Source organism: Pteropus medius, unplaced genomic scaffold (assembly GCF_902729225.1).
Source record: "Pteropus medius unplaced genomic scaffold, Ma_sr-lr_union100, whole genome shotgun sequence".
NCBI lineage: Eukaryota > Metazoa > Chordata > Mammalia > Chiroptera > Pteropodidae > Pteropus > Pteropus medius.
The window spans coordinates 12,230,926-12,258,134 of NW_024345601.1; the positions used below are offsets into that span (position 1 = coordinate 12,230,926).

Sequence of the window (27,209 nt, forward strand, 5' to 3'; positions counted from 1 at the left end):
CATATCTATTTTATAGATGAGAAACCCAAGGCAATTAGCTTGCCCAGCTTGTAGGTGGATAAATTGGGATTTGAACCTAGGTAGTTAAGCTTTGTGTTCCATGCCATTTACCACCATGCTATGCTGCCATAGAAGACACTCTATATAATCCAGTACAGGATAAGGTAAATAATAACAATAACAACAACGACAATAATAATAAATAATAATAATAGGAGGAGGAGGAGCTACCATTATTCATGCACCGACTATGTGCCAGGCGCAGAAATCCTATGAGAGAGGTACTATTAAACTCCTATTTTTACTTGAACGAACTTAGGCTTAGAGAAGGTAAGCAACTTGTCTGAGGTTACAGGGGTACTTAGTGTGAGAGCTGGATCTGGAGCCCATTCCAGGGCAATGGGAAGAGAGATAGTGGTGAGTACAATTGATGATGTTTATCCACATAATTTTCCCAGCACTGACCTGGATGAGGGACATGGATGATGGAAAGGAGAGGGTCTTGCCACTGTGGCAGTCAATCAAGGCATCCTGGATTAGTTCTAAAAATAGTCCTGAATGTGACTAAGGAAGAGCTTTTTCCCGTGATTTACTTATCTCACTAAAACGTGCTACTTTAATCTTTCCATTAAAAGAAGCTGGGCTGAGGCAGGACAAATGACCCATCTGGCAGAGGCATGAGGATTAGCTCTTTGATTTGGATTTGTCTATCACTTTAAAATTATTTTCCAGACTGGATTTACATTCTAGTCTTTGCAAGTATTTTCAAAGCATCCTCTAGCATTTTTTTCCCCTCTAACTCCTGAGTCTAACTTTTAGGAAGAAAGATAAAATGCCACAGAAAACTTGTTATGTCAACGTGAGGACAAAAGAAATGCTAAATAGATGATGTAACATTGTTTTTTAGGTTTTGCAAAAAATATGCAGGTTAGCTTAAAGGAATAAAAATAGTCCAACACAAGCAACTAACATCTTCCAAAGCCTGGAAACACAAAGAATTCTCTATAAATTTTGCTTTGGAAGACAGATGGCCTATAAATCCACAGAGTCATCATACAGTTCAGATGGGCAAACTGGACAATGTGTCTGCCAACTTACATGGCCACCAGCCTCATTATGTTGAGCCAAATGCCAATTAGGAAGGATCTGGCACTCAAATTTTTGGATGTCACTCAGACTAGGTGGTTGAGAATCCATTCATTATCATTCAATCCCTATTCTTAATGTAATAATACCAGACTTGTTAGAATGCTATTGGTCCAGTAGCTTACTTAATACCTCCTTAAGCCACTTCTGTGCACAGCACTGAAAAGCTGAGAAGCCCACGTTTATGCCAGGTGCTGTGAATGTGAGTTCTGCTAGATAGCTCAGTAAAGTAAGTGCAGATGTCTTTAATATCCCATGGCTCACCAAAATCTATTTGCCTGCTTTCAGATAGACTATCAGAGATTTCCTTTTCAATTATCTTTGTTTGGGCACAAGCTTTCCTACTACATTTGCTAACTAACTGTGCTTTTGTAGAGTATATGAACTTTGCTGGTTTCTTTATCTATTTTATCAATTTCTTTTCCAGTCCTGGAGTCAGTATGTTCTATGCCTGTTCTAGTATTTTATCTGAGGTTGAAAAGTGTCATTCATTCTTATTCTATCTCGAAAAACTGTTCTATTACCATAACTATTTTCAAATACAAGTCCAAGATACTGTGTGATAACGTCCACTAAATGGCTATGCGCTCTTCTCAATAGTCTTTGCAGATTAACCCCATTAATCAGTTTTCATGCTTTCTGTGTCCCTGCAGTTCCCTCTGTATTAACTTGAACTTGTTAAGGTGGTTTTTGTATGAAAGTTCTTAACACCTAACTTTGATTTAGCACTTTCCCTTTCTCAAAATATTCTCACATCTGCAATTTATTTACTCTTCACTGTTCTGTTTGGTAGGTAAGACAAAGTTTTATTACTTAACATGACAGATAAATCAACTTTGACACAGTGAGATTAAACAGTCCTTTTAAGTTGACATGGCTACATAAAAACAGAATCCAGATTAGAACCCTACTCTCTTAAACAGGGGCCTGGAGTCTTTCCACTAGACTTGTGTAAGGACTAATTTATCATTTAGGGTTAAAGGTTCTCAGACGGTAGGAAAGAAATTCATTTCATTTTACTGGCATACTGCCACATTACTCTACCAAAGGAGACTCTTCACAATTGTTCCTGACCATAGCGCAAAGGAGGAAAAAATGTTCTAGATCCTTAACCAGAATGTCAAGTTCCTTGGTCAAGCTGGACATTGGCTTTTTAAGGTCAAGGACCATGACTTTCAGTTTGTTTACATCTGTTCAGGTGTCCGGCATAAAGGCAGGTCTAGAATATGTGCTCATTAATGCTTTCTAATGAACAACTTAGCACATGTTGTCTCTTAGTGCCTTAAATGCCATTGATTCTAACCTGTCCCTTATCCAGACCTCTACTCTGCAGCATTCCTGAAGTTCAGCTTGAATGTCACTTTCCTCTTCAAAAGCCTTCATGACATTCTTCCTCATGCAGGAGGTTCTGCTACACTGACAGCTCCATGAGAAGAATGGCATCTTTATACTGTCTAGTTCAAGGGTGGATGTAGGCAGTAAGGCTCAAAAAATGTGTATTGACTAAATGAATGAATGAATGAATGAATGAATGAATGAACCAAGATTAGCATCAAGGTATTCATGGCCTTTTAGCCTTAATTCTCATTACTTTCTTCCCAAACAAACTGATAAAGTTACTTGACCATTTAAAGACTCAGTTTCCTCATCGTAATATGAGGATAATAATACTAACTCAAAGATTTGTTCTGAGGTTTATACAGAATAATTAGCAGGTAAAGAGCCTGAAGCAATTCCTGACAGCCCCTAGAAACTCAGTAAATAAAAGATCTCCTTTTCTCCATGCTTCCCTGTCACATAAGGAACACTCTTTACATACTTGCTGAATGAACAAATGGAGGTGTATCACATTCTATCTTGTATTATAGTTAGTGATATATATCATCACCTGTCTAAATTATAGTTTCCTTGAGAATGAAGATTTTATCTTGATTTCGTTTCACTTTTTTTTGTAGTTCTTTAGGTGGACAATACATGTTTGTTGATTAAAATATCCATGCGACTTCATCTGGTATGAGTTAGAATAAAGAGTCCAATGCACATCAAGTATTTTAGAGGATATCTCCTTCGACATGCTGGCGATTCTTGTTATAGCTGCAGAGCTGGACTGAAATGTTTTTCTATACTATTGTGATCATGGTAAATGTTGTTTTGTTGGTAATGACTTTGTAGCAGATGGTATTGGTGCCCCAGGAGACAGGGTTGGGCTGGACTTCCATCTTCATGTCTTTGTCTGATGGCTTACTTTCTGTAGAGTAAGCTGGAAGTGGCTGAGAATGAACACTTCCTAAGAGCACCTGTAAACAGTGACTGTGGCTAGAAAGCTCAAGGATGTGTTCTACACTGGCTTCTGGAGTTTGCTGTAGGACTGCAATCCAGTTATGCACATTCGTAATTTGCTTGAACACAACCTTTATTGTCTGCTTCCTCTTCCCTATTCTTACTTCCAAAATTGCCCTACTACTGCTACTTGGGATCACCTCTCTCAGACTCTTTGTACTTGAATTCTTCTCCCAAGGCTGGCTTCTGGGGGAACTCAAACAAAGACAAATAGTGATGTTAATAAGGAGCATTTTTGGCTCATTCTCTATGTGTTAATGTAGAGTGCTAAGTGAGAAGGTTAATTTTGTCAATAATCCTCTGTTAAGGTGTTCTCTTCAAATACCCCTACTCTGTAGATAATTTCGCTTTTGCATCTGGAGTCCTACAGATTGCAGTGGTTCAGAGCTAAAACAGAGCTCCTAGAATCTCTATAATGAATTAATGAAATTATTGGTCATTCTCAGCTTTCTGACATTATTTATTCATTGCCATTATACATTTTTCAGCTTTTCTTTTAAATATTAGGGTAGAAAGTCCACACATCACCTCATTTGTCTTTCTTGCGGTTGCTGTTTGTTTTCCATGGACTTGATTCTCTCTGCATTTGATCTGTTTCCCTCCTACTGATTTGGCATAAAATCAACTGCTAACAATATTAGACTCAGGGTAATGCAGATGTTGGGGGCCAAATGCCTGTGGCTTTGTGGCCTTTTCCCAGGACAGTACAAGCTTCCAAGCCATTCCTATTAACTGAGCAATATCCTACTTGACCCCTCCTGAGAAGGGTAAAGGTGTGATAGTCAGTGATTATTAATGCTATGTTCTGATGGGAGGTTACATTTAGGGGGAGAAATAGCCATTATCTGCTTTGTCCCAAGAGATCTCACATGAAATGGCAAGGAATCTCAGGAAGGTATGCTCCAATGAGGTAAAGAGGTTTTAACAAAATTCAGCAGACTGGGGTGGATTAGGCTACCAATGTCACTTCCCCACCTCCTGGGATTGGCATTTGACTTAGTCTGTTACTATTTATATTTTTCCTAATTGGTTGTTTTCTAAACAGAAGCAATTTCAGCTGTGAATGGACATGGTTGTGATTTTGTGGCTCGAGCCATGCTCCTGAACAGACTCTGAGGTCACAGAATAAAAGGCTGAAGAAGAAAAAGAAAACAGGACTCAGGGCTAAGCATTTGTAACTCCTCAGACCAGTTCCTGCTTCTTGAGAAAGGAAGAAATGCAATCAAAGAAGGGAAAGTGAACCAAGTCAATGATCAATGGACTCATAATGGCTATCTTGAAAAAAAATGTTTTGTTTTGTTTTTTTCATTTTAGCCCATCTCTTATACTTGGGAGAAGTCTATGAACATATTAAATACAGAGCTAAGAGGAGCTTGAAGTATACTCACAGATGATAATGTCATTCTTCTGTGACCTTCCACAGAGGCTAGAAAGTCAATAAGTGATTTTAATCAATAAATTACTAGAGTGGCTTTTCGGCAGCTTTCCTAGTAGTAACTTAATTAAGGTATGAAAAGAATAGGCTGTGTCATATAGTTTTCATCTGTCCTTGTCTTTTGGGAAGAAAAATCCATCTCGTTTAAGTTGACTTTGTTCATTTATTTCAGTTCTTTTATTTCTTACAGGGAATCTATATTAAAATATTTAAATGGATGCCATCTTAATTGTGAGGCAGATCTTTAAACCAGTCAATATTTCCTCCAGATGAGTGGTTTTTAAATTGCACATCCTGACTCTCCCAAGGTTTTGGCAGAAGTGCCTGCAGGAACAGGGAGGGCAGAAGAAACAGGAGTAGGGCAGGAATCATCAGCTACACTCCAGGTTCCCCTCTAGTCAATCAAAATAGTGCTTTTAAAGGCTTATCCTCCACGTTGGCCTTTCTTATGAAACAAACACAAATAAAAGATACTATGTTAAGGACACGTCTGAAAACCACTGCTATGGATGTCATTGGCTAACTTCTAAATAGCCAGCCTTGCATCTTTTTTCTCAGCATGTCCTGATGGAGGGTCCCAAGCGGAATCTGGAGTTGTGGAGAGGACTCCACACTGGGACATGGAGGATATGGTCCTAGACTCAACATTGTCATTTCCTTAGATGCCTCTTCTATGACCTGAGAGTTTGGGCTAAATGGCTAAGTCACCTGTAGACAGCAGATCTCATTATTTGAGGCCATTGGCCAGGGCTTCATGAATGGTAAGAATGAAAGCAGTAATGTGACAGGTTAGAAGGGATGACCCATGGGCACAACCCCTTTCTATTTCTTTCTCTTCTCAATGCTCAGCTACTCTGGCCTTACCCACCTTTCACTGTTTATTCTGTTAGGGCCATTTATAGAAAACTACTTGTCTTAGTTCAGGTTTTCCTAAAAGTAGGCTGTGAGATAAGAATTTGAGTGCAAGTAGTTTATCTGGGAGGTAATTCCAGGAAATAACAGTAGAGGAATGGAGAAATGACAAGGGAAAGAAAGAGAGCTAATAACGGGCATGTTAACAAGCAGGTTACAGTTGCCGGCAACTAAGATTCAATCCTACTGGGGAAGTCCATGAGAAAGTGGAGAAAATTCATCAGAACTGTCCCAGGGGCAGGAAAGATGAGGCACTACTTCCTGGATGAAAACCACTCCTAGAGTTCAAGGTACTTGTATGTTGGCTGAAAGTCCTGGAGAATTGCAGAGGATGCTATTGACTGTGTTGGAACAATGAGCATCAAGGGATATGAGAAGAGCACTAGTATCTTTTGGTGTCAATATCATCCCATTTTATAGATGAGGAACCTGAAGCTCAAGCAGATCAAGTCACTTGCCTGAGGTTTATTAGCTTAACCATAAGACGATGCCAGCCTTTTTCTTTAATTATGGCATGTTTGCTCTCTCAAGGATGCACAACAGACAATAATAAAAATAATTGTAATATTTTATAACTCCTACCTAGTAAAGACAAGTGGTGTTGGAAAAATAAAGATTTTTAAAAATCTGCTAGAAAATTAAGTGATGAAATAAACAGTAAGATTCCAGTGTAAATATTTATATCTTAATATATAATTCCATTTTAATAAAAATATATATAAAAGAATGTTTGAGCCAGAAATAAACACTGGTGCACAGATACAACATGCCATATTTTTTCAGGTTTTGTCATCAAATGATTCTAACATAGTCTTAATTGTAATAAGTGAAATAGGCCATTAGCTGAGAGGTAGCAATGTTCAGGAATGCCTCTGACCAATGTTCTGAATCTCACTTCCAGATCCATTAATGGTTTGAAATTATCTGGTGTAAATGCCAATTGTCACTTTTCATTAGTTCAGGTGAATAAAGACTTAGTGGGCAACAATTAATCTATGCAATCTTCTTATCTAATCGACTTATGTAATTCTCTTAGAGAATTTTTTTAAAGATGAGAGAAATAGGGTATGAGACTGGTTAAAGAAGTTAAATGGCTTCTTAAGATAAGATAAATAGTAATGATGAATTGTTGACTTCTGATCCAGTTTTAATGGGATCTGCTGTTTTTACATGTCCCATGACCATTCTTCCTTCTTCTAAGAAGCACGCCCCATTTGAATTTCAGGGAACCACCTCTCTCCCACTATTGGTCCTTGTGGTTTAGGCATTTGACTTCTTCTCACTGTCTCTAGGGAGAGTCATGTGACCTAAGTCTCTTTAATTATTACATTCCATCCTCTAGTCTACAGTGATCCTAGTTCAGTGGGGGTGTGGGGTGACTTAAGCCATGCTCTGGTTTCTGGGACTTTTGGTTGAAATATGAGTAAAAAGAATTTCTGCACCTTGAGATTAGTAGACCCAAAGTTGCTTGCTGGTGGCTTTCTTGTCACTTCAGGAGAGGTTGCTCAAGAATTACAGCCAGAACCAGGAAAATGATGGAAGATGAAGAAAGACAATTCTTGATGACATTCTTTGAGCCCTTGAATGTGGTTATGACTGAAGTTATTAACACCTTTATTATATGCCAATGGTAAATTCCTTTCTGTGCTTCAGTTTGAGTTAAGCTTCTGTCTTTTTTCAACTGAAGGAGTCCTGCCTAATACATGTTGCAAGCTTCTTTAGTCTAGTACTCTTTCTAACACACTCTGGGTACTTCTTGCCGCTAACAATAATAATACAATATAGTTCAATTGTATCAGTATTTAAAAATGAAACAATATTGAAAATATTGTAAGGTGATTTCTACTGATGCAATCATCATTAGCTTAGGTCTATTTGAAGTGAGAATGCTTGCTACATCCAAACTTTTATTTGCTTTGCTGAAAACCAAATTGCCTTGCTATTATTAATATTGAGTTCAACTATTATACTATTAACTCAGTGAGTACTGATCTAAAAGAGATTATACAGTTTCATTTTTATGATTTAATTGCAACAAGAGGGGAAGCTTTTGCATAGTATGCATTAGAAAAATTTAAGAGGAAGAATTAATATTAAAATAATGTAGCTTGATACATCTGCTAATATTATAATCTATTACATTAATTCAGTTGTTTAACAATACTCATGAACACCTGCTCTTCACAGGAAAATAAAAATATGAACAAACTGAACTGTTTTCCTTTGGTTTGGCAGTTTATTTGAGCAAAATTTGGCCTTTATTTACAGGCATATCACTTGAATCTAGAAGTCTGCATTTTATTACCAAAAGCATCAATATAACTTTTATTTTTCATGATAATTTTATTCACTGCTTTTCTTCTAAAGAGTTTAAGTGATAAAAAATAACTACTCAGGAGACATTAATCTTCAAACTCAGGTATTCATAACCTTTTTGTCGGAAAGAATCAGGAGTCATCGCATACTCCTGTGTTAAGCATATTTAGGTCTACAGAGCAAACAACATGGCAAAGAAGACACATTCACTGACCTGGGGCCACAGCATTTTCCAATATGTCATTTTAAATTGTAAAAATACACCAAACTCCGTTGATAATAGTATCTTCTGTAACAAAATTCAAACACTTTTTTTTGTGGAACACAAATACATGAATATTTGTCCCCCTCTGTGTCAGAGAATACACAGAAATCTGTTATTTATAACCAATATGTAACTCTCCAGAAACAGAAATTCCAGCATGGAAATATGGCCAACATTCTAATGACAACAGGCCCACAGAGCATCAAAATCAATCATTTCTTCTGTATTCATTTCACACTTCCATGTACTGCACTTTTAGTCAGCTAACTTATGGTCATCTTTAGCATTTAGGCTTTGGCCACATTGAAATTTTTTCATTTAATTTTAAGCTATCTTTTATATAAAATATATAAAGTACATATAAAAACAAAATATTAGCATATGTCAACTTTGTGTATAATTTATTTGTTTAAAATATAAGTTTCTTCATATCAGAGAGAATATGCATATTTATTAATTATGCATGTTAGTATATATAAGGTATGTATCTTATTCCTAGCATTTTACCAAGTATATAGACAATATGAAAATGTCTTTCTTAAATAAATAAAATAGAGTTTGTGGTTCAATTTAACTAATGCTTCGGCACATTTAAAGAACTAGTCAAAATTAAAGCATCAGAAGAAATAAATTGTAATGTAATATTTAACTTCCCAACTTGTTTTCTTATATGTTGATTGATCAAAATATATTACTTAATTGACTGACAGTTAAAAACTCTGCTTTCTTAAAGAACATCTTGGTATGAGATCTTAGATAAGTCTTTTGACCTCAAGGCCTTGGTTTGCTTCTTTGCAAAATGATAATGTATATTTTGAAAGTTTCCTTGCTCATCAGTCATCACAATGAAGTCAAATAATACTTTCTTAAATTGTATTTTGTTGTATTTAAGAAGACACAAAAGGAGTTCCTGAAAAAATCTTAAAGTCGAACTGCAAAATCAAATAAAAAAAATCAATCTTTATTTTTGGAAAAACTATTTTAAACTCTTAGTTACTAAATAATTGAGGTCTAATCCAACAATTTCTTATTCCTACTAATAAAGATTTCAAAATCACTATTCCTTTCGCTATGAAATAACAATCAGTACAATAAAACAATCTTCTCTAATCTTTGTTCCCATAAACAGAGCCAAAACAGCAAATATAATGACTTGGTGTGAAACATCTCAAGTTCATTTTCTTACTGCAGTTTTGGGGGTGAGAAATGAATTCTGTAATTTAAAAAATCACATCACCGTTGACATGGAGGATTCATGAACAATCATATTAAGTTCTAAAAAAATAAAGTTGTTATTTTAAATATACCTGAATTTTGTGTGCCTGTTGTAATTATAGAATTCATAACTGGTACATCTTTAAGATGGCACTAAACATGCTTGCAAATGCTAAGAGACATAGTCTTAATTTTCATTAGATCAAAATTGGTTTTTCCAGAATTGTAGAGTTTTACAATAACCTATTGTAATTTTTCCCCTTTGTATCTTCTACTTTGTCCAAGTCATCAGAGTATGACGTATGGGGGCATCATATGCCAGCTGAAGCATGGGCCATGAGCAGTGTGATATGAAGGGAGGAGAAAAAGGCAAAGTTTAGGTTTTGAAGTGTCTCACTGGTTTCATAAAAGCTTTTGTTTTCCTAGTGTCAAGGGCTAACTGTTTTTAGAAGTCTTGTTGGATTTGTTATAACACTGGTAGTTATTTGGGGTGAAGTATGGATTTCAGAAAAGAATTGTCAAGCTTTCAGGTGACATCTCCAAGTAGTTGTTCCCAGCTTAATGACAAAGAGAAATTCAGTCTTTATGGCACCTACAGAGAGGGCATCATAGCTAAGATCAGAGGGACAGACCTGGTAATGCTAACATATACTGCTGGGTCACTCTTTTCCTTTGACTGACCTCAGAACAATAAGAATTATGACAACAATGAAGGCAAAGAGCTTGACCAAGAAAATAAACAAAAACTAAAAAATTTCACCTAAAAATTCCCAACTAATAACATGTAGGATAAAAGAAATTATAAGATTTTACATTTATACTTAATACTTTCATTTTTCATTTAGAGGACCAGTTCCAGAACAAATACAATGTGTAAAAGATCTTTTAATCTATTTTTATGAAAACCATTCTTATTAATGATTATCAGCCTGCTAGAGCTATTTCTTATACTTATAAATTGCCTGCATATTAACATGCAATTTATTTCTTCTTAATAATTGGTTAATTGAACTTTATTTTTCTCCCTATGGAATATGTAAGAAATTTACAATAACCTCGGTGCTAACACACCAATATTCTCAGTAAAGATTTTAGTCCAAATGAGACTTGGTCTCAGTGGTAAAAAAAGGCTGAAAATTCTTTTCAGGGACAATGATGTGACATATAATTTAAGACTTCTGGCAATTAAATCATCATGATCTTATTTTGGCAATTCATTTCTCCCAAATCAAAAACATAAATTTCTTAATAACTTCCAGACAACTTAGAGCTGTCTTTCTAATACCAATTTTTAGATTCATTAGTTTTTTACACAGAAAGTAAAATTTTTATATATTTCCCTCAGTAGAAAAATTTGTCAATAGTATAAACTGGAATAATATATGGGAACAATAGACTGAATATTCTCTTTGGTTTTAGAGATTTAGAAAAATCTGTGGGTTACTTCTCAGAACTTCTAAAAACAGACCCCAAAGGGCAACTTGTAAGATAGTGAATTTCCTGTCTGAGAAAGACACATTTGGTCACTGAATAAATTTAAAACAAATGATTAGACATCAAAAAAAATATGTGTTACATGCATACACATACATAACAACAACAAAAATCACACGCTAAAGTAAAAAAAAAAAAAATCGACTTCAGATTGATCTGCCAGTGATTTAAAACAGAAAGGAAAGCAAGCATACAAAAGTGGGAGTCTAACCTAAATAATCCTTGATGCCAGTAACTACCAGTGGGCGACTCATTCACAATTAAAAACCAGAGCTTCCCTATGGTGTGGGCCAAAGTGAACTGACCTTTTTTGGCGAGGCTACTGTTTGGTTCATACTTCTCAATCAATACTTGAACTTGCTCTTGCTTTAAAGGTGGGTAGAGTATTTCATTTAGCCTGGGATCTCGTTGCTTAAGGTTGATAAAATCCATCATCTGATCAACGGTAAGATATGGTTTGCTTTTGGCACCACTAAAAACAATTAAAAAACCAAGAAATTAGAATATTTTCCTTCCAAGTCTCATTCATTTATTTGTTTATTAAACATAATCCTGCCATACCTGGTAAAAGCATGCTATATTGAAATTCCTATCATGCCCTAAAAACACTGTGTTGCTTCACCACAACTGTCACATCTCTAAGGGCTACAAATATCTTTTGTAATCACTACCACTAAATCCCAATGGCCTTGAACAGTACCAAATGCATGAGAAAATTCACAGGAGGAAAGCACTGCATCTTGTGTATGTAGATGCACCAGCCTGAACTGAACACAGAGGTATGGGTTGTCTTTTGATTATGACACTAAACTTCTGCTTTAGCCGTCAAATTCCCAAATCTCCAGTAATCATTTCAAGATGTATTTATTACTCAACACTAAAAAAATGTAAACAGTCGGTTTAGGTACATTTTTATTTTCATTAAAGTTACACCAGCAAGAGTCTATAACTCTTCAACATAGTGTGATTCAAACTTCGCATTTTAATCTTGTTGACAGCCCCAAGTCAAGTTCAATGGTAAAAATATTGCAATGTTTGATAAATTGTTCATGGCAATGAACATCACCAAGTGAGTTTATCCAATGTCATTCTCAGCAGTATCATTTGCCTGTCTTCCATATGAAGAAATCCTTATTTTGTTTATCAATTTTGGATTGATTTTCTGTTATCATGTAGGATTCAGAATATCAAAAGGTAAATTGCTACTTCCCCTCATTTGCCTTGATGTTTTGGTTTGTTTCTTATTTTTTTAATACTTATTTAATTTCTAACATTAAAGCAAATAATTTGCAGCTGGGAGGGCTCTTAATAATCCTAATTTCTCTTTTCCTTAATGCAATTCAAAGAGGTAAGATGGCTGGTTGCCAGTTCAGAGTTCTTTATGCAACATGAGTCTACCACCACTAAGCCAAGATGCTTCTCTGTTCTAGCCATAATCTTCAAACCACACAGACTCCCCTGAGCATACAAAAACATCTACACCCAGCAACCAATCACAGCAAAATTCCACTTATTCAAAGCAGTGGTTGCACCTCAGGGGTGGGGATGCATGATTGTCTCCAAAAATTACAGGGAAGCACTAACACTATACGTAGTGTATGAAGAGGTTATTCCTCTCTCTCTCTTGCTCAAAATCCTGCCCTAGCCAGCCTAAAAACTACTGCAAGCCAAAAAAAGTGGGTTAAAATGTGTTTTCTTACAATTCAGAAAAGATGTTATCAATTTCAGGTCGAGGGCAAAGGTTGTTCAGGAAAACTCTGTATACTTCTGGAGTGAAATCATCTTGAGGTATTGAATCATTCTAGGAAATAAAACAACCAAGTCAGTTAATGGTCTTATTCCTTCCCTATCTTCCTCCCTCCCATTTTCCCTCCCTCTTCCTTCACTCCCTCCCTCTTCCTTCCATTTTTCTGTCTTGTAGGAGGTCAGGGTAAACATTCAGAAGACATTTATGAGGCCAGCTGTGGAGTTCATTTCTGTTGCTTTTTCATTATCATTTAAGCTTAAGAGTTTTCTTCTAAAGGGATATTAAGGCAATTTCTTAAGTACATTTACTAAAGTAAGTTAGACCTAGTAAAAACAGGATCTGTTCAGCAGATTTTTTTTTTTAAGTTTGCTTTTTTCCTTTGGCTTTTATATTTTTTAAAATTGTGATAAAATATACATAACACAAAATTTACCATTTTAACCATTTTTAAGACCAGTGGCAGGAAGAGCATTCACATTGTTTATGGGAATGTTTACACATTGATATTTGTTTATGTGCTGTAGAGCAGACTTTTGAATAAATATGTTTTTAAAAAGTAAAGACCCTTGGCTTTACTTTTTAAAGGTGGAGTAGGTAGGATGGTGGAGTAGGTAGATGCTCTGCTTGCCTCCTCCCATGACCACCTCAAAATTACAACTAAATTACAGAATGACCATAATTGAGAACTTCCTGAAGTCTGGCTGAATAGAAGTCCTATAACTAAGGATATACAGAAGAAGCCACCTCAAGACTAGTAGGGGTGGAGACTCAACTGAGCTGGTCCTATACCCATGTATGGTGATTAAAAATCAGGAGGACTATCTCAGCTGCAGAAGTGCCCCCTGAGGAGGGAGGGGTCCCAATCCCACATCAGGCTCCCCAATCCAGGGTTCCAGTGCTGAGAAGAGAAGTACCCATCACTTTTGGCTGTGAAAACCAGTGGAGATTATGGCTAAGACAAAGGGTTGCTGAAGTCTTAGATGTTTTCCTCTTAAAGAGCCCAAATATGAACTTACTCTCTGACAGACCCAAAAATTTTATGCTCCAGTGCTGGACAGCAGCTCAAAAGGCACCAAGGACATTTGGGGAGGAATTGAATTGTCTGGCTTCAGGGAGAGGACTAGAAGGGCAGCTTTCTCCTACATAGAGTGCTGGGAGAAGCCATCGTAACTCTGCTGAGCTCTCCCTCAACCCGGCTTGCACCCACCACACCGGAGTCTCCATCAATGTAGCTAACACCGTTCATCCTGCCTTGATGCTGCCCTGAGACTATGCCCCACTCAACTTGCAGGCCCACCCAAGCTGCTTCCAGTGGCTTTTCCATATAAATGACCTGTCTTGGCTTATGCTGTGGACTTTCCTAAAATCTCTCAATGGTTCACAAACCCCAAACAAGCAGAATCTGGCCTCATAGTGCCCTGTACCTCTTACTAAGCAGCCCCAAACCTGGCACTAGAGGCAGCCAGCCTCAGTTAGCAGCTTATCTCTCCCAGGCACCTCCAAGCCCAGCACAAGTGGCAACCATTAGCAGATCACATTGTAGCTCATATCAAGTGTCCTCGAGCAGGGCACAGGCAACAGCTGATCTTGGCCTGCACCAGAGCACCAACCAACCACCTCCATAAACAACGCACTCAGAAGGCAGACTCAGCAGGCACCAGAGCCCTGCAAAAGCAAATCTTACTGCATGGGGTCAGCTCTTGTACAACAGCTCCTCCACTGTAGTCATGGCCAATCTTTATAACCAATCAGCCTGAGGGTCAGTCCTTCCCACTGACATGCAAACAGCAATTAAGACTCAACTACAACAGGTGGGCACACACAATCCAGCACATACAAGGGACATGCCTAAAGCACTCAGCTCAGGTGCCCAGAGAGACTCTGGGCCCCACAGGACACATACTATATAATGCCACTCTACTAAGACTGGGAGACATAGCAGACATAGAAACAAACACAGAGAAACAACCAAAGTGAGGAGACAAAGAAACATGTCCCAAACGAAAGATCAGAACAAAGCTCCAGGAAAAGAACTAAATAAAATGGAAACAAGTTATCTACCAGATGCGAACTTAAAAATCTGCTTATCAGAGTGCTTAATGCTCTCAGTGAGAATGTCAACAAAGAAATAGGAAACATAAAAATGGAGAGAGAAAACATTAAAAAAAAACGGTCAAAAATAAAGAATACAATAACTGAAATGAAGAATACTTTAGGAGGAATCAACAGTAAAAGAAGCAAAGGACTGAATCAGCAATTTAGAAGATAAGGTAGCAGAAAACACCCAGCTAGATAAACAACGAGAAAAAAGACTACAAAAAAATATATAGATAGTTTAAGAGGCCTTTGGGACAATATCAAACATACCATAGGGTTACCATTCACATCATAGGGTTACCAGAATGAGATGAGAGAGAGCAAGGAACTGAAAACCTACTTGAAGAAATAATGACTGAAAACTTCCTTATCATGGTGAAAGAAATAGATGTACAAGCCCAGGAAGCACAGAGAATTCCAAACCAGATGAACCCAAAGAGGTCCACACCAAGACACATCATAATTAAAATGACAAAAGTAAATACATACAAGAGAAAACTTTAAAAGCAGCAAGAAAAAAGCAATTAGTTACCTATAAGGGGGTTCCCATAAAACTGTCATCTGATTTTTCAACATAAACTTTGCAGGCTAGAAGGGATTAGAATGACATATTCAAAATGATGAAAAGAAAGGACCTATAACCAAGATTACTCTACCCAGCAAATCTAGCATTTAGAATCAAAGGACAGATAAATAGCTGCTCAGACAAGAAAAAGCTGAAGGAGTTCATCACCACCAAACCAGTATTGCAAGAAATGTTAGAGAGACTTCTTTAAGAAAAACTGTAAGAAGAGAAAAAGATCAAAAATATAATAGTAAAATGGCAATAACCACATATCTATCAATAGCTACTTTAGATATAAATGGGTTAAATGCTCCAGTCAAAAGTTAGATTAGCTAAATGAATAAGAAAATAAGACCCTTAATGTGCTGTCTACACGAGACTCACTTTAGATCAAAAGACACACACAGACTGAAAGTAAAGGGATAGAAAAATATCTTTCTTGAAAATGGAAACAAACAAAAAGCTGGGTTAGCAGTACTTATATCAGATAAAATAGACTTTAAAACAATGACTGTAACAAGAGACCAGGAAGGACCAGTAATTCTATTTCTGGATATTTATTCAAAGAAACCCAAAACATTACTTAAAAGGGACATGTACATTTATATGTTCATTGCAGCATTATTGACAATAGCCAAACTATGGAGGCAACTGGATGTCCATCAATGGATGCAGGGATAATGAAGAGGTAGTACATATATACAATGGAATATTACTTGGCCATAAAAAATGAATGAAATCTTTCCAACTGCAACAACATGGATGGACCTAGAGGGTGTTATGCTAAGTGAAATAAGTTAGACACAGAAAGACAAATACCATATGTGGTATCTAAAAAACAAAATCAACAAACAAACAAAACAGAAACAGACTCATAGATACAGAGAATCTTTCGATGGTTGCCAGATAGGAAGGGGTTGAAAGGATGAGTAAAAAAGAGGAAGAACTTAAGAAGTACAAATAAGTACAAAAAAGTTGTGATGATATAAAGTATAGTACAGGGAATATAGTCAATAATCTTGTAATAATTATGTATGGTGTCAGATGGGTCCTAGATTTATCAGAGTGATCATTCCGTAAATTATATAAACGCCTAATCACTATGTTGTAATACTGAAACTAATGTAATATTGTATGTTAACTATCATTGGAAAATAAAAAAGATATTTAAAAAAATAAAGACTCTGGAGATAGACATTTTCAAAATGAAAACATAAATTCTAATTTTGTGTCTTTTTTTCCAAATAATGTTTTTTCTGATTTAAATAATCTGATAAGCTGTAAAACAGTTTTCATAAGTAAGACGGCACTGATCATTATTTTTCACAGATTCCTCCTGCTCCTACTGTTTGGGAAGCAAGTCACTGATATAAAAAGTCACTTCTATGACTTATTTTTCTTTTCAGTCAGGCTGCCATGGAAACCGGAAGCAAGATTTCAGTTTTGTTAACAGGAAGGACATTCTTCATGCCGTTTTCCTATTTCAGGTATGTGTTTATATGAGTATTTTTATTTTCAAGTCCTAAAAGCAAAGAAAATACTCTTCTTTTACAATATTCATAGGTTTTGAAATATACTTTTATAGAAGTTTCTAAAAATTATTGCCTCAAATTGTACACTGCTTGCTAATAGATAAGAAAACTTAGCTCACCACTTGGCAAAGAGCAGAAGTCCCATATTGGTGGAATGAACAAATAAAGTAATATTTTCTTTACTAAATCCTTTTATAGAGCAGGAAAAAAATATTTTGCAAAATATAATTTTGAGACAACCAAACAACACATATATAATACAGAGCAAGATGCATTACACCATTAAGCTTAGTTACCTGGACACCAGTTTTGAAATCATGAGCACAAGTGGCCAAATCCAAGAATGGTGGGAAATTCCCATGATTTTTTTATTGTTTTGTTTTTCCACTCATAAAATGGGGACAAGTACAACCTGTAAACTGATTTCCAAAATTCTATTTTATTCACAAAATGAAAAAATTCCTTTGCCTAGATGTACATTTTTCAGTGTCACCCTTTTTGTGAGTTAGACACCTACATCTCTTTAAGTAATTTTGTAGGTATCTAGAAATGACTCTTTCTATCCTACTCTTTGGCTGAGAGACACAGGGAAGAGAAAGATTTTAAAATCAATTGCAAGGAAATACTCACTGGCTCTGTTTGCCAACTCAAGCATCCAACTTTATGGATTTTATGAGCCTCAGCTGTGTTCTCCCAGTCTCCCTACTATTTAGTTGCTATTTAGAGCTCACTCCTCTCACCACCTAAATCTCACCCAACACACTCATAAATGTATTTTATCTAAGGATATTAATTATTGTCTTTCTTCTCTTACTGACCCGCTTTTTTCCTCCCTTCTTATCTTAGTTAAAAATCTCTTCCTCTAGGAGTGTTTCCCTCCACCCAGACTGGGTTTTGTCTTCCATTATGTGCCACCATCATACCTGTCTTGTCTCATATTTCAACAGTCATTTAACTGTATTTTGCTCCCAGCTGCACAATTCTCTCTTCCTTGCCAGCTTGCACATCTCATAAGCCAGCACCTGTGTTTTGCTTGTTAACTGTTCCATTTCCACTGTGTAATACACAGCAGGTATGCAATAAAATAATTAGCAAATAAATGAATGTAACTTATGAGAAAGGTGGAAATTGGTACCAAGGACATATGTGTTATATGTTTCCCGTAGAATATCAGATTCAACAAAAGTCATTTACATAAGATTCCAGACACATAATTTCATAGAATAATATACTTTACTAAAACTCTAATTATTGTTTATTTACCAGCTGTGAATTAGGACTTCCTATTAAAGGAGACAAATTAATGAGATAATCTGAATAAATATAATTTGCTACCATTACCAGTTGGATGTTAGTACATAGAAAAAGGAAAATATTTCAGTATAGCTGATTTTCTTTGCCTCATTTTCCTATTGCCCAACTTGACTCATGAGGATACCCTGAAGGCTTTGGGGTCAGTGGGTGAAAGTAGGAGAAAAAATATTTTGGAAAAATGAGTTAAAATAAGCATCATTGAAAGCTAATGCGAAGGAGTATAGGGGAGATATTTAGGAAAAAGCTATGGACATTTCCTAATTCCTTATATTTTAAACAAGGTTGAAATTCACAAAGCTCATTCACATATTTTCTTTTCTTAGATCTTATAATTTGGTGAAATGGATGGAACAGATTCATTTTGTCCTGTATGAGCAGAAGGAAGCCCAAGGTCCAATACTCTAAGGGTTATACCCAATATTTAAATACTCTTCTGTGAACCTTTCCTGACCATACCACACATTCTTTTTTGTGTGTGTGTGTGTGTGTCCAAAATCCACCCTTATATACCATTATTATAGCATCCATCACACAGTTTTCCCTTTATTTTTTATATTTCTGATTTTCTACTAGACTGAGTTTTTGAGTGAAGAGACTATTTCATATTTAGTTCCTTTGTGTCCCCAGGATGATGCCTGGCATATAATAGACACCTAATCAATGTTTGTTGGACAAACCCAGGAGATGGGACCAGACCTTAGGTCTTCTGTCTTATACTCCAAGACTTGGTCCACCAAATCATGCCTCCAATACAAAACAGATTTTCAATGATTATTTGTTGGTATTGTTATCAAAAATTTTTGGAAGAATTAAGAAGGCCAGAATAATCTGAATCAGGCCTGTTTATTCCAGAAACTACAAAATATTTGCAAACTTTAAAAACTGGGTTGCTTTAATTCCATTCTTATTTACAAAGAATCTCAAAAGAGAAAATATTAAAAAACAAAACAACGACAAAAAACCTTGATGGGGTACTTATGGCATTTGCATTTCCAGATTCCATAGATTTGGATATGGCATATCCACATGCCAAGATTTGTGAGCAAGTTGGGGGGCACTATATTTGAACTCAAGTTACTTGATTCCATAACTCACACTGAGATCCAGCAAACTAAAGGGTCACATCAGTTTTTAGATGCGGTTAGTATTTTCTTCTTTCTATATTTCTGATTTAAAAAATAATTCTAAACAAACAGGTACTTAACATTCAGAAAAATATTATTTAAAGATATATTAATTTATTGCAGCAGACTCTAATGGGTCAAGAGTCCACAAAGAGATTTTATCTTGAAAAAATGATCGATTATTTGTCAGCAAATTCAGGGTTTCAACCTATTCTCAATATTTTTGTTCTAAAACTATAAACCAAAAGTTGAGTTAGCCACAGAGTACAAAAAATAATTACAAGTAAGCTACTCACAGTGAATTACTTAATGTGGTTTTAAAATGAAAATTTGATATCAGTGATTTTAAGAATCATAGCTACAGAAATGATTATATTTCTGATTTACATTTGGGATGTAAAGCCTAGGAGAATGGCAAATACTATAGTTATCCTGTGAGATGTTCTTTTGCAAGTTTTATTCGTAGTATTCTTTAGTAAAATTTAAGGTATTCTTTTAATCCAAAATAATCACTGTTTTTTTCAGTATTACATTTATGTTCATAACCACAGTAAAACTTTATTATTTAAAACAAACACATGAATTTATTCCTTATATTCTTCATTAAAATGCAAATATATATGCCGATGCTGTGCGAAGACTACGATTCCAAATGTCACTGAGCTGTTTTCAAGTTAATAAGCCTTAAATCAAAGGGAATTTGGTACAAGTAAACTATTTTTAGTGCTCAGAAAGTTTGTGGGTAAAGTGGTAATTTTCTGAATATGCAAAGGTCTTCAAAGGTCTCACTGGAAAATGTGTTTGGATTATTAATAGAAGGACAGTAATTGCTTTGTCTCTCTTTTTAGATATAGTACTACTTTTTAACAATTAAGGTAACTTGGGCAAGCAACTGTAATCTCTAAAGGAGCACCCTCTAAAGGAATGTGTTATTCCAATGGATCATGTTGGCCAGGATACAAGTTCAAGTGCATTAATTATCCTTAACAATGTGCACAAAGATAATGTTTAAAAAATCTCAACAGCATATCCACTGTGTTTCTGGTAATGTATCTATTTACAGAACACAATTAAATCTAGTTTGAACGACTGCTGGCTGTGAAATGAGGCTCCAGTATGCAGTACCATTTATATAACCTTTTCTTCTGTGTAGTGTTTAAAATACCTCTCGTCAGTATAACCAGAATCTTTTTGTTAATTAGTGGGTATTTTCTAGAGCTACCGTTCTGCAGATGTGAAATTACAACAAGGATTTAAAATATAGTCTGTTCGCGGAAGCATTTATTTCCCAGCTCCGAAACTGTCTTTGGTTTTTAGACCTTTTAGAGCATTCCATTTCTACAACTCCTCCACGTAAAGCATATTTTACCATGAATCTTTCAAAACTTTATGATAGAGGTTGATTATATTTTTAAAAAATCTCCAGTATGTTTTCAGAAAACCATTATAACATTTAATTTACTGAAGATAAATATTTTTAAAAAATTAAATATAACTTCTGTTATTTGAATCTCATTTTCCTATTAAAATGTCTCCAGTGAACATTGGTCTGAAAGTGTAAACCTATAATAGACATAGTGGATTGTAAAAAACTCAATTTATATTTATTGACTGAATTCTCAGAATCCAATTGTTTAGAAAATTGCAATTTACAGAGAATTGATTGATGAATTAGACTTTATTCAGTTTCATTTTTTATTCCTTTTTTCCCTTAGCTAGATTTATAATAATAAGTTAAAATTTTTGATCATTATATTTCACAAGACGTTATCCAAGAAAGGTAAAATCAGGAGCAATTGCAGAGGAAAACACACAACAACTTTGTTTATCTTTCTAAATTAAGCTCACTCTTTTTTTTAATGCTTAAATGCAGTGGTCTTTTTTTCCGGTTACTCAAACCGGTCAATTCCTTCCAGCCTCAGGGCTTTGCACGCATTGTTTTCTTTTTCTGGAATGAGCTTCCCTTATTCTCAAAGGCGGCATTCGATTCCCCTTGCTCATAGCATTCCCTCCAATTTACACGTCAGTCGAGGTGTTTGACTAGCACCCCCAGACTCTGTGGTCTTTGAATTCTGGGACTTCATTTTGTTCACTATCATATTCTTAGCACTTGAGGGCACACAGTAAGAGTTCAAGAAATATTTGTTGATTTAACAATAGGACCTTAACTGTTATATCTTTCCTTAACTGTTATTTCTTTCATTAGATGAAAGAACAATAATAAGCAATGAAAGAACAATAATAAGCTATTTGGATCACTTTGTTTTGCTTATTAAAATGAAGGCTAAAATGTTTTAGGAGGCTTTCCAAAGCTCTGTCTTACTGTTGCCGTATAATCAGCTTTTTTCTGCCTATAGCAGGAAACAGATAGTGAAGGGCACTCTTTTTTTCTCCTGTTACCTACTGAAGTTGTAATAAACTTCATTTCTCTGAAAAGTATTCACAACAAGAATTGGCTGGTGAATTTAATAACAGCACTCAATACTTTTGCATAATTGAATCATAAGTTTCAAAATGGCTCTTCAACTTCGTTCAGTGCAACTTGAACATTGCCAGCGCGTTTCAAGAGGCTCAAAGGTTCTGCCTATAGTATAAGTGTTATTCTTGGAAGAGTGATTACTTGTTGCTTAGATACTCAGATAAAAATAATTTGTAATAGAAAGGAGAATTCAGCATATAGCAAGAGAAAAAGGTTTTGCACCATAGATTCATTTCTCCCAGAAACAATGATAAATTCTTTTAGAGCCAGGTATGTAGAAATAGATTGAACTAAAGACAAATTATCTTAAGTGGTTAATATATATCGAGTGCCTTGAATGTGCTGGCCAAAAAAAAAAAAAAAAGAGCATGTTATATGCTTGACCTCTCATCTATTTTTCCACCATATAAGCAAAGGAAGTGATTGGTATCCAAACTGTTTTGATCCTCCATCCTTCTCAGAAAGACTTATTAATGAGAAGTTAAAATTTTTGATAATGTTAATATTTTTTGGCCAATATTCTTTATATGAGATGGTTATTGTTTTTTTTTTTAATTTACAAGGAACAAGGATCTTTCTAGATTAAAGTATTGGGGTAATAAGAGTAAAAGAAAATATAATTACAGTGACCCCTTATATTGCAAATATTAACAAGTAAGTCCCACTGCATTCTTTATTTAAAAAAATGTTTGCGTACTTTGGGGTATGATTATTCAAAGCTATTTAGTAGTGCTAATTTTAGATAGGCAACATGCTCACCCTTGAAGATGGAAGACTACAAGCCTCTAAAGCAGTTTCAACTCGTTTCCGGTCTGCTGAAAACAAGCGGTATATGCTGTAAAGTGAAAGCACAACACGTGAGAGATGTTTAAAAGGCATATGGATCACAGTACTTGTAAATGACGGCAACTGACAATATTCCATGAACTCAAACCTCTTCATCACTCAGCTTTAAAGAAAAGAGCTCCCCATTGCTCCATTCAGTTGCATTCATGTTCTGAAAGATCTATGCTTTTTACAATCAAAGTGTCTAATATAAAATCAGCATTTTGAGACAATGGACATAGCATTGAATAGCCTCTAATATTAAGCACTAAAACAAATATCCTTGCCAACTCTGTCCCCTTGCTGCTACTCATTGCTCTAAAGGTATATGTTGTTAATATGATTAATAATAATTATTTAACTTTTTTATAAACAGGAGCCCACTGGTAGCTAGTAAATCAAATGTTAAAACTTTTGGCTGAATATGGTTTAAAGATGTGCTTTCTTTGGTCAGTAATTTGGTTTTAAAAAATATAACGAGTACTGGACATTTTAATATAATAATTTGGATTTATTGGTTCTATTAAAATAGAAAATCTAGTGTCTGGAACCCAACAGTCCCACAGGAAATATGATAAAGCTGAGTTGTCACTGTCTCTGTTAGATGGGATTTCACTCTTTGGAATTTCTTTCTGCTCCTGGCCTGCTTCATCTTTTATGTTCCCTGCCTGACTTCTGTTGATATTTGAGTTTGTAACGCCTGCTTTAAGGTTAGTGTTATCTTGTTAGAAAGAAACTGGTGATCACTGGAATAGTTCTTAATCTCAAATGATCTTTTGGGTTATCGGCAAGTTTCCTCCCACCCACTCCAACCATTTCTTGCTTTAGTGTTTCTTGAAAATGTTGCCACAGGAAGGGGAAGCCCGGGAAAATCTCTATGAGGAAATGGATGTGAACATGGAATGTGAGGGAAGATGGGATGACCACACATTTCCATACTCCCACTTGGGCCAGTAGAGACACCAAACAGAGTCACGGCACAATTCAAATCTTTGAGAAAAAGAAAATGAATAATGAGAAATGCTCACGCAGCTTACTTTTTGAGAGGAATGCGCCCTTCTGGAGTGACTTGCAGCTTAAGTTTAGTATAGCTGTTGGAGGAACGAAAAAACAAATGTTTAATTTTTAAAAAGCTTTTTATTGAAGAATAAAATACATTGGGAAAGGGCTCATGAATATGTACAGTTTGCTGAATTTTCACAAACTTCTCTGTAGTCGGCACCCAGATCAAGAAATAGAACCTTATCACTTTAGTAGCATCCCAGAAGCCTCTTTCTAGGCTCTATTCCCCTAAAGGAAACAATAATCTTAACTTTAAATAACATATATTATTTCTGCCTGTTTTTGTACCATCTATAAATAAAGTCACATTCTTTTGTCTGGCTTCTTTTAGTCAATATTATGTTTTTGAGATCCATTCATATTTTTGCTTATAGTTGTAGATTAATCATTCTCATCATTGTATAGCATTATACCGTGTGAATATAACAACTGTATTTATCTCTTCAACTGCTTCTGGCCTTGTGGATAGAGATGGAGCAACAGAACTTTTAAACTCTGCTGATGGGCGAGTAAACTGGGACTACCACGTTAAGAAACCGCACGCGGTATGACCCAGCAGTCCCATATCTAAGTGTATATGCAACAGAAATGCTTACAAATGTTCACCGAAAGACAGCTTCTAGAATGGCTACAGCAGATGATTACATGAGAAACATTTAAGTGAAGATTTCTGAGGTCCTGACTCAAACTAAAAGGAATTCATAGGAGAGTAAAAAAGAAATGTGGGTTGGAATCTAAGGTCTGGAATGATGTGGTATGTCTTACAGAAGAAGAGGGAAGAGAGAAAGTTATCAAGTAAAAGAGAGGATCATCTAGAAGAGTTTCCGCCTGTGGTTTTGATTTCAAGGCTCCCAACCTCCTGGACATCCACAGCTTCCAAAGCGAACACCATGATTCCTTGCTGCTCATCTGGCAGAAATCATTGTTTTCCTTAGTCAAATAATTTTTAGAAAGACTGTTGTAATTCCAGAGTAATTGAGTAATCCTGCTTTTCTTTCCTTCTCCTTTTAATTCTGCTTTCCTTTAGATTGTTCCTCTTTCTCTTTTCTTTATAACACTGCTGTGATTGTAAAGGCAGGAATCGGGACAACAGCCTATTGATTTAAGTAGGCAAAAGTTATGGTAGCATCTAACAGAGATCTAAGACTCTAGAGAAGTGAGTACCGTATATTGTTCCTTCTCTTCCTCAGATAAATAATTGATACGAGACAGGCAGATGTAGAAGCAGAGAACTATTTAAAATGAATAATTTTTGGTTCTGAGCACAGATGCCAGGATTTGGGAGTGTCTCCTTATTGTGTGCCAAAGGCACTGACATTCAGGGGAGCTCAGTGTAACACGGATGTGCAGCTTGAAGAAAAGAGTGATTCTTTTTGGAAGTCTTCCAGTTTCAAACAGTGGAGGTATCAGTTCTCTAACAAATCCCAACGGGAAATTTATGTTTATCATTGTGAGAAGCCAATGCAGCACAAACAACAGACTCACAAAGGAGAAAGGAAACTGACTCAGAAGAAGCAACACCCTAAGCAATAAAATTAGAGCTACTCACGCTTTTTCCAGAAATGCATCCCTGGACATGTTTTGAGCCAGCAGGTTTGTTGCCAAACTGAAAACCTCATTTGTCCATTCCTGGAAAATGTAAATCACACTTGCATTAGCTTAAATACTGTACAGTTATTAGACGCATGTTTTAGCTAGGCTACCAGGAAGAAAAATTAGTTCAATTTGTATGCCTAAGAGTTTTTTTCTCTTTCTTTGTAAAAATGACATAATTAAATTCAAATCCCGAGTGACTACTCCTTTCCTAAGGAAATATTCTTTACACATAAACAATTTTTTTCTGCTTTGTAAAATCTCTGCTGATAGGGAACTGGTATGTTGCCTTTCAATAACCACTTTTTACTAGTTTCCTTGCATTACAAAACAGATAGAGAGTTATAGAAAAGCTTAAAATATCATCAAATATATTTTCAATACAATGCAGGTGCAATCTTCCCGCTTTACTATGCAAGTCAAAGCAGCTATACCAGGGATCTTTAAGTTACAGTTCTATAAGTTCTCTAAGCCAGCTGCAGTCACAATGTCATACAATGGCCAGTACTCTCCCTCCTCCAACTCTGTCAATCCCCCATAACTCATTTTATCTTAATCTCTCCTTCTCACCACTCACCAGTAATCTCACTCGGCTTCCAAAAAAACGGAAAAGAGCAAATCTACAAATAAAGTTGAAGTTCCATTCAGGATGATGATTTTGAACATACAATTAACATTCTGGTCCAAAAGACCAGAGAGAAGATGATATGAGAGCTAAGTAATCTAATTATCTAGTATTGTTGACTTGGCTTTCTCTTTAATGAAATCACATTTTTTAGTTCAACAGCGTTTCTACCTAGTTTTGTTATTTCTGTTTGTTGTTGATCTTTTGTTTCTTTTGTTTTGACTTAAGACAGTGATAATATGCCCTCATCTAACACTTGAGGTGGGACTTGAGAAATGGGGGCATAGAGTGATGAGAGAGGGAAGAAGGCATTCTAAGCTGAGAAAATTGGGGAAAGACCAGAAGTAAGCACACATGGCAGGATTTAGAGGGAACGAGGGATAGTTTAATCTTAATTGGAAAAGAGAGGGGAAGTTGCAACGACAAAAAGTAAAATTGAGGCCAGAGTATGGAGAGCATTTAATGTCTATTCAGGTGTCTGGAGATAATTTAGCAAAAGAATGTGATACCACTGAAGGGCTTTTTGTTTAGGGCGCAGAGTGAGAAGACTGTGGGCTAGACTGTGTGTTCGAGAGATCATCTGGCAGCCATGTCAAGGATGAATTTGAGGCTGAGAAACCAAAGAAGGGAACTCAATCAGGAAGTACTGAGGCTTTGAACCCCATGCACTGTTGGTGGAGGACCTGGGAAAGACAGCACAGAATAACTGAATAAAGCAAACTAATTGACTACCAAACTTGATGTACACAGAGAAAAAGATGGAAAGAACTTTCTAACAGCTTTAAAATAAAATTTCCTCTAATGAGATCATTGTAAACTAGGAGTAATAACTACTTGCACTGATTTTTAAAATATGTTTCTGGTATAATATTTTCTGGGTTAAGGATCAAGCTTTAAACATTTTTAGCTCCATGGCAACTTTAAGCATTGGTAAAAGTATTTATAATTGAGGGCAATGTACCATTTTGTATATTTACTGGGGGCTGATTCCACACTAGAAATAAGTACAGTGAAGGCATTACAAAGATTTAGGGAGATTTAACTGGTTCTGACCTTTTAAGTTGAAAACTAAGGCCTCTATTATAACCAGTCCAATAGAAATACAATGTGAACTATACACGTC

The 27,209-nt window shown here is 35.8% G+C and overlaps 1 protein-coding gene across 1 annotated transcript in view; it reads right to left on the minus strand.

The window, feature by feature from the left end:
- Window positions 1-27,209, minus strand: part of PLCB1 (phospholipase C beta 1) — a 411,190-nt gene that overhangs the window by 173,686 nt on the left and 210,295 nt on the right. Inside the window, 5 exon segments of the mRNA XM_039874578.1 lie at window positions 11,429-11,595; window positions 12,824-12,924; window positions 22,741-22,816; window positions 23,844-23,897; window positions 25,418-25,497. Of these exon segments, the coding sequence (XP_039730512.1) occupies window positions 11,429-11,595; window positions 12,824-12,924; window positions 22,741-22,816; window positions 23,844-23,897; window positions 25,418-25,497 (478 nt within the window).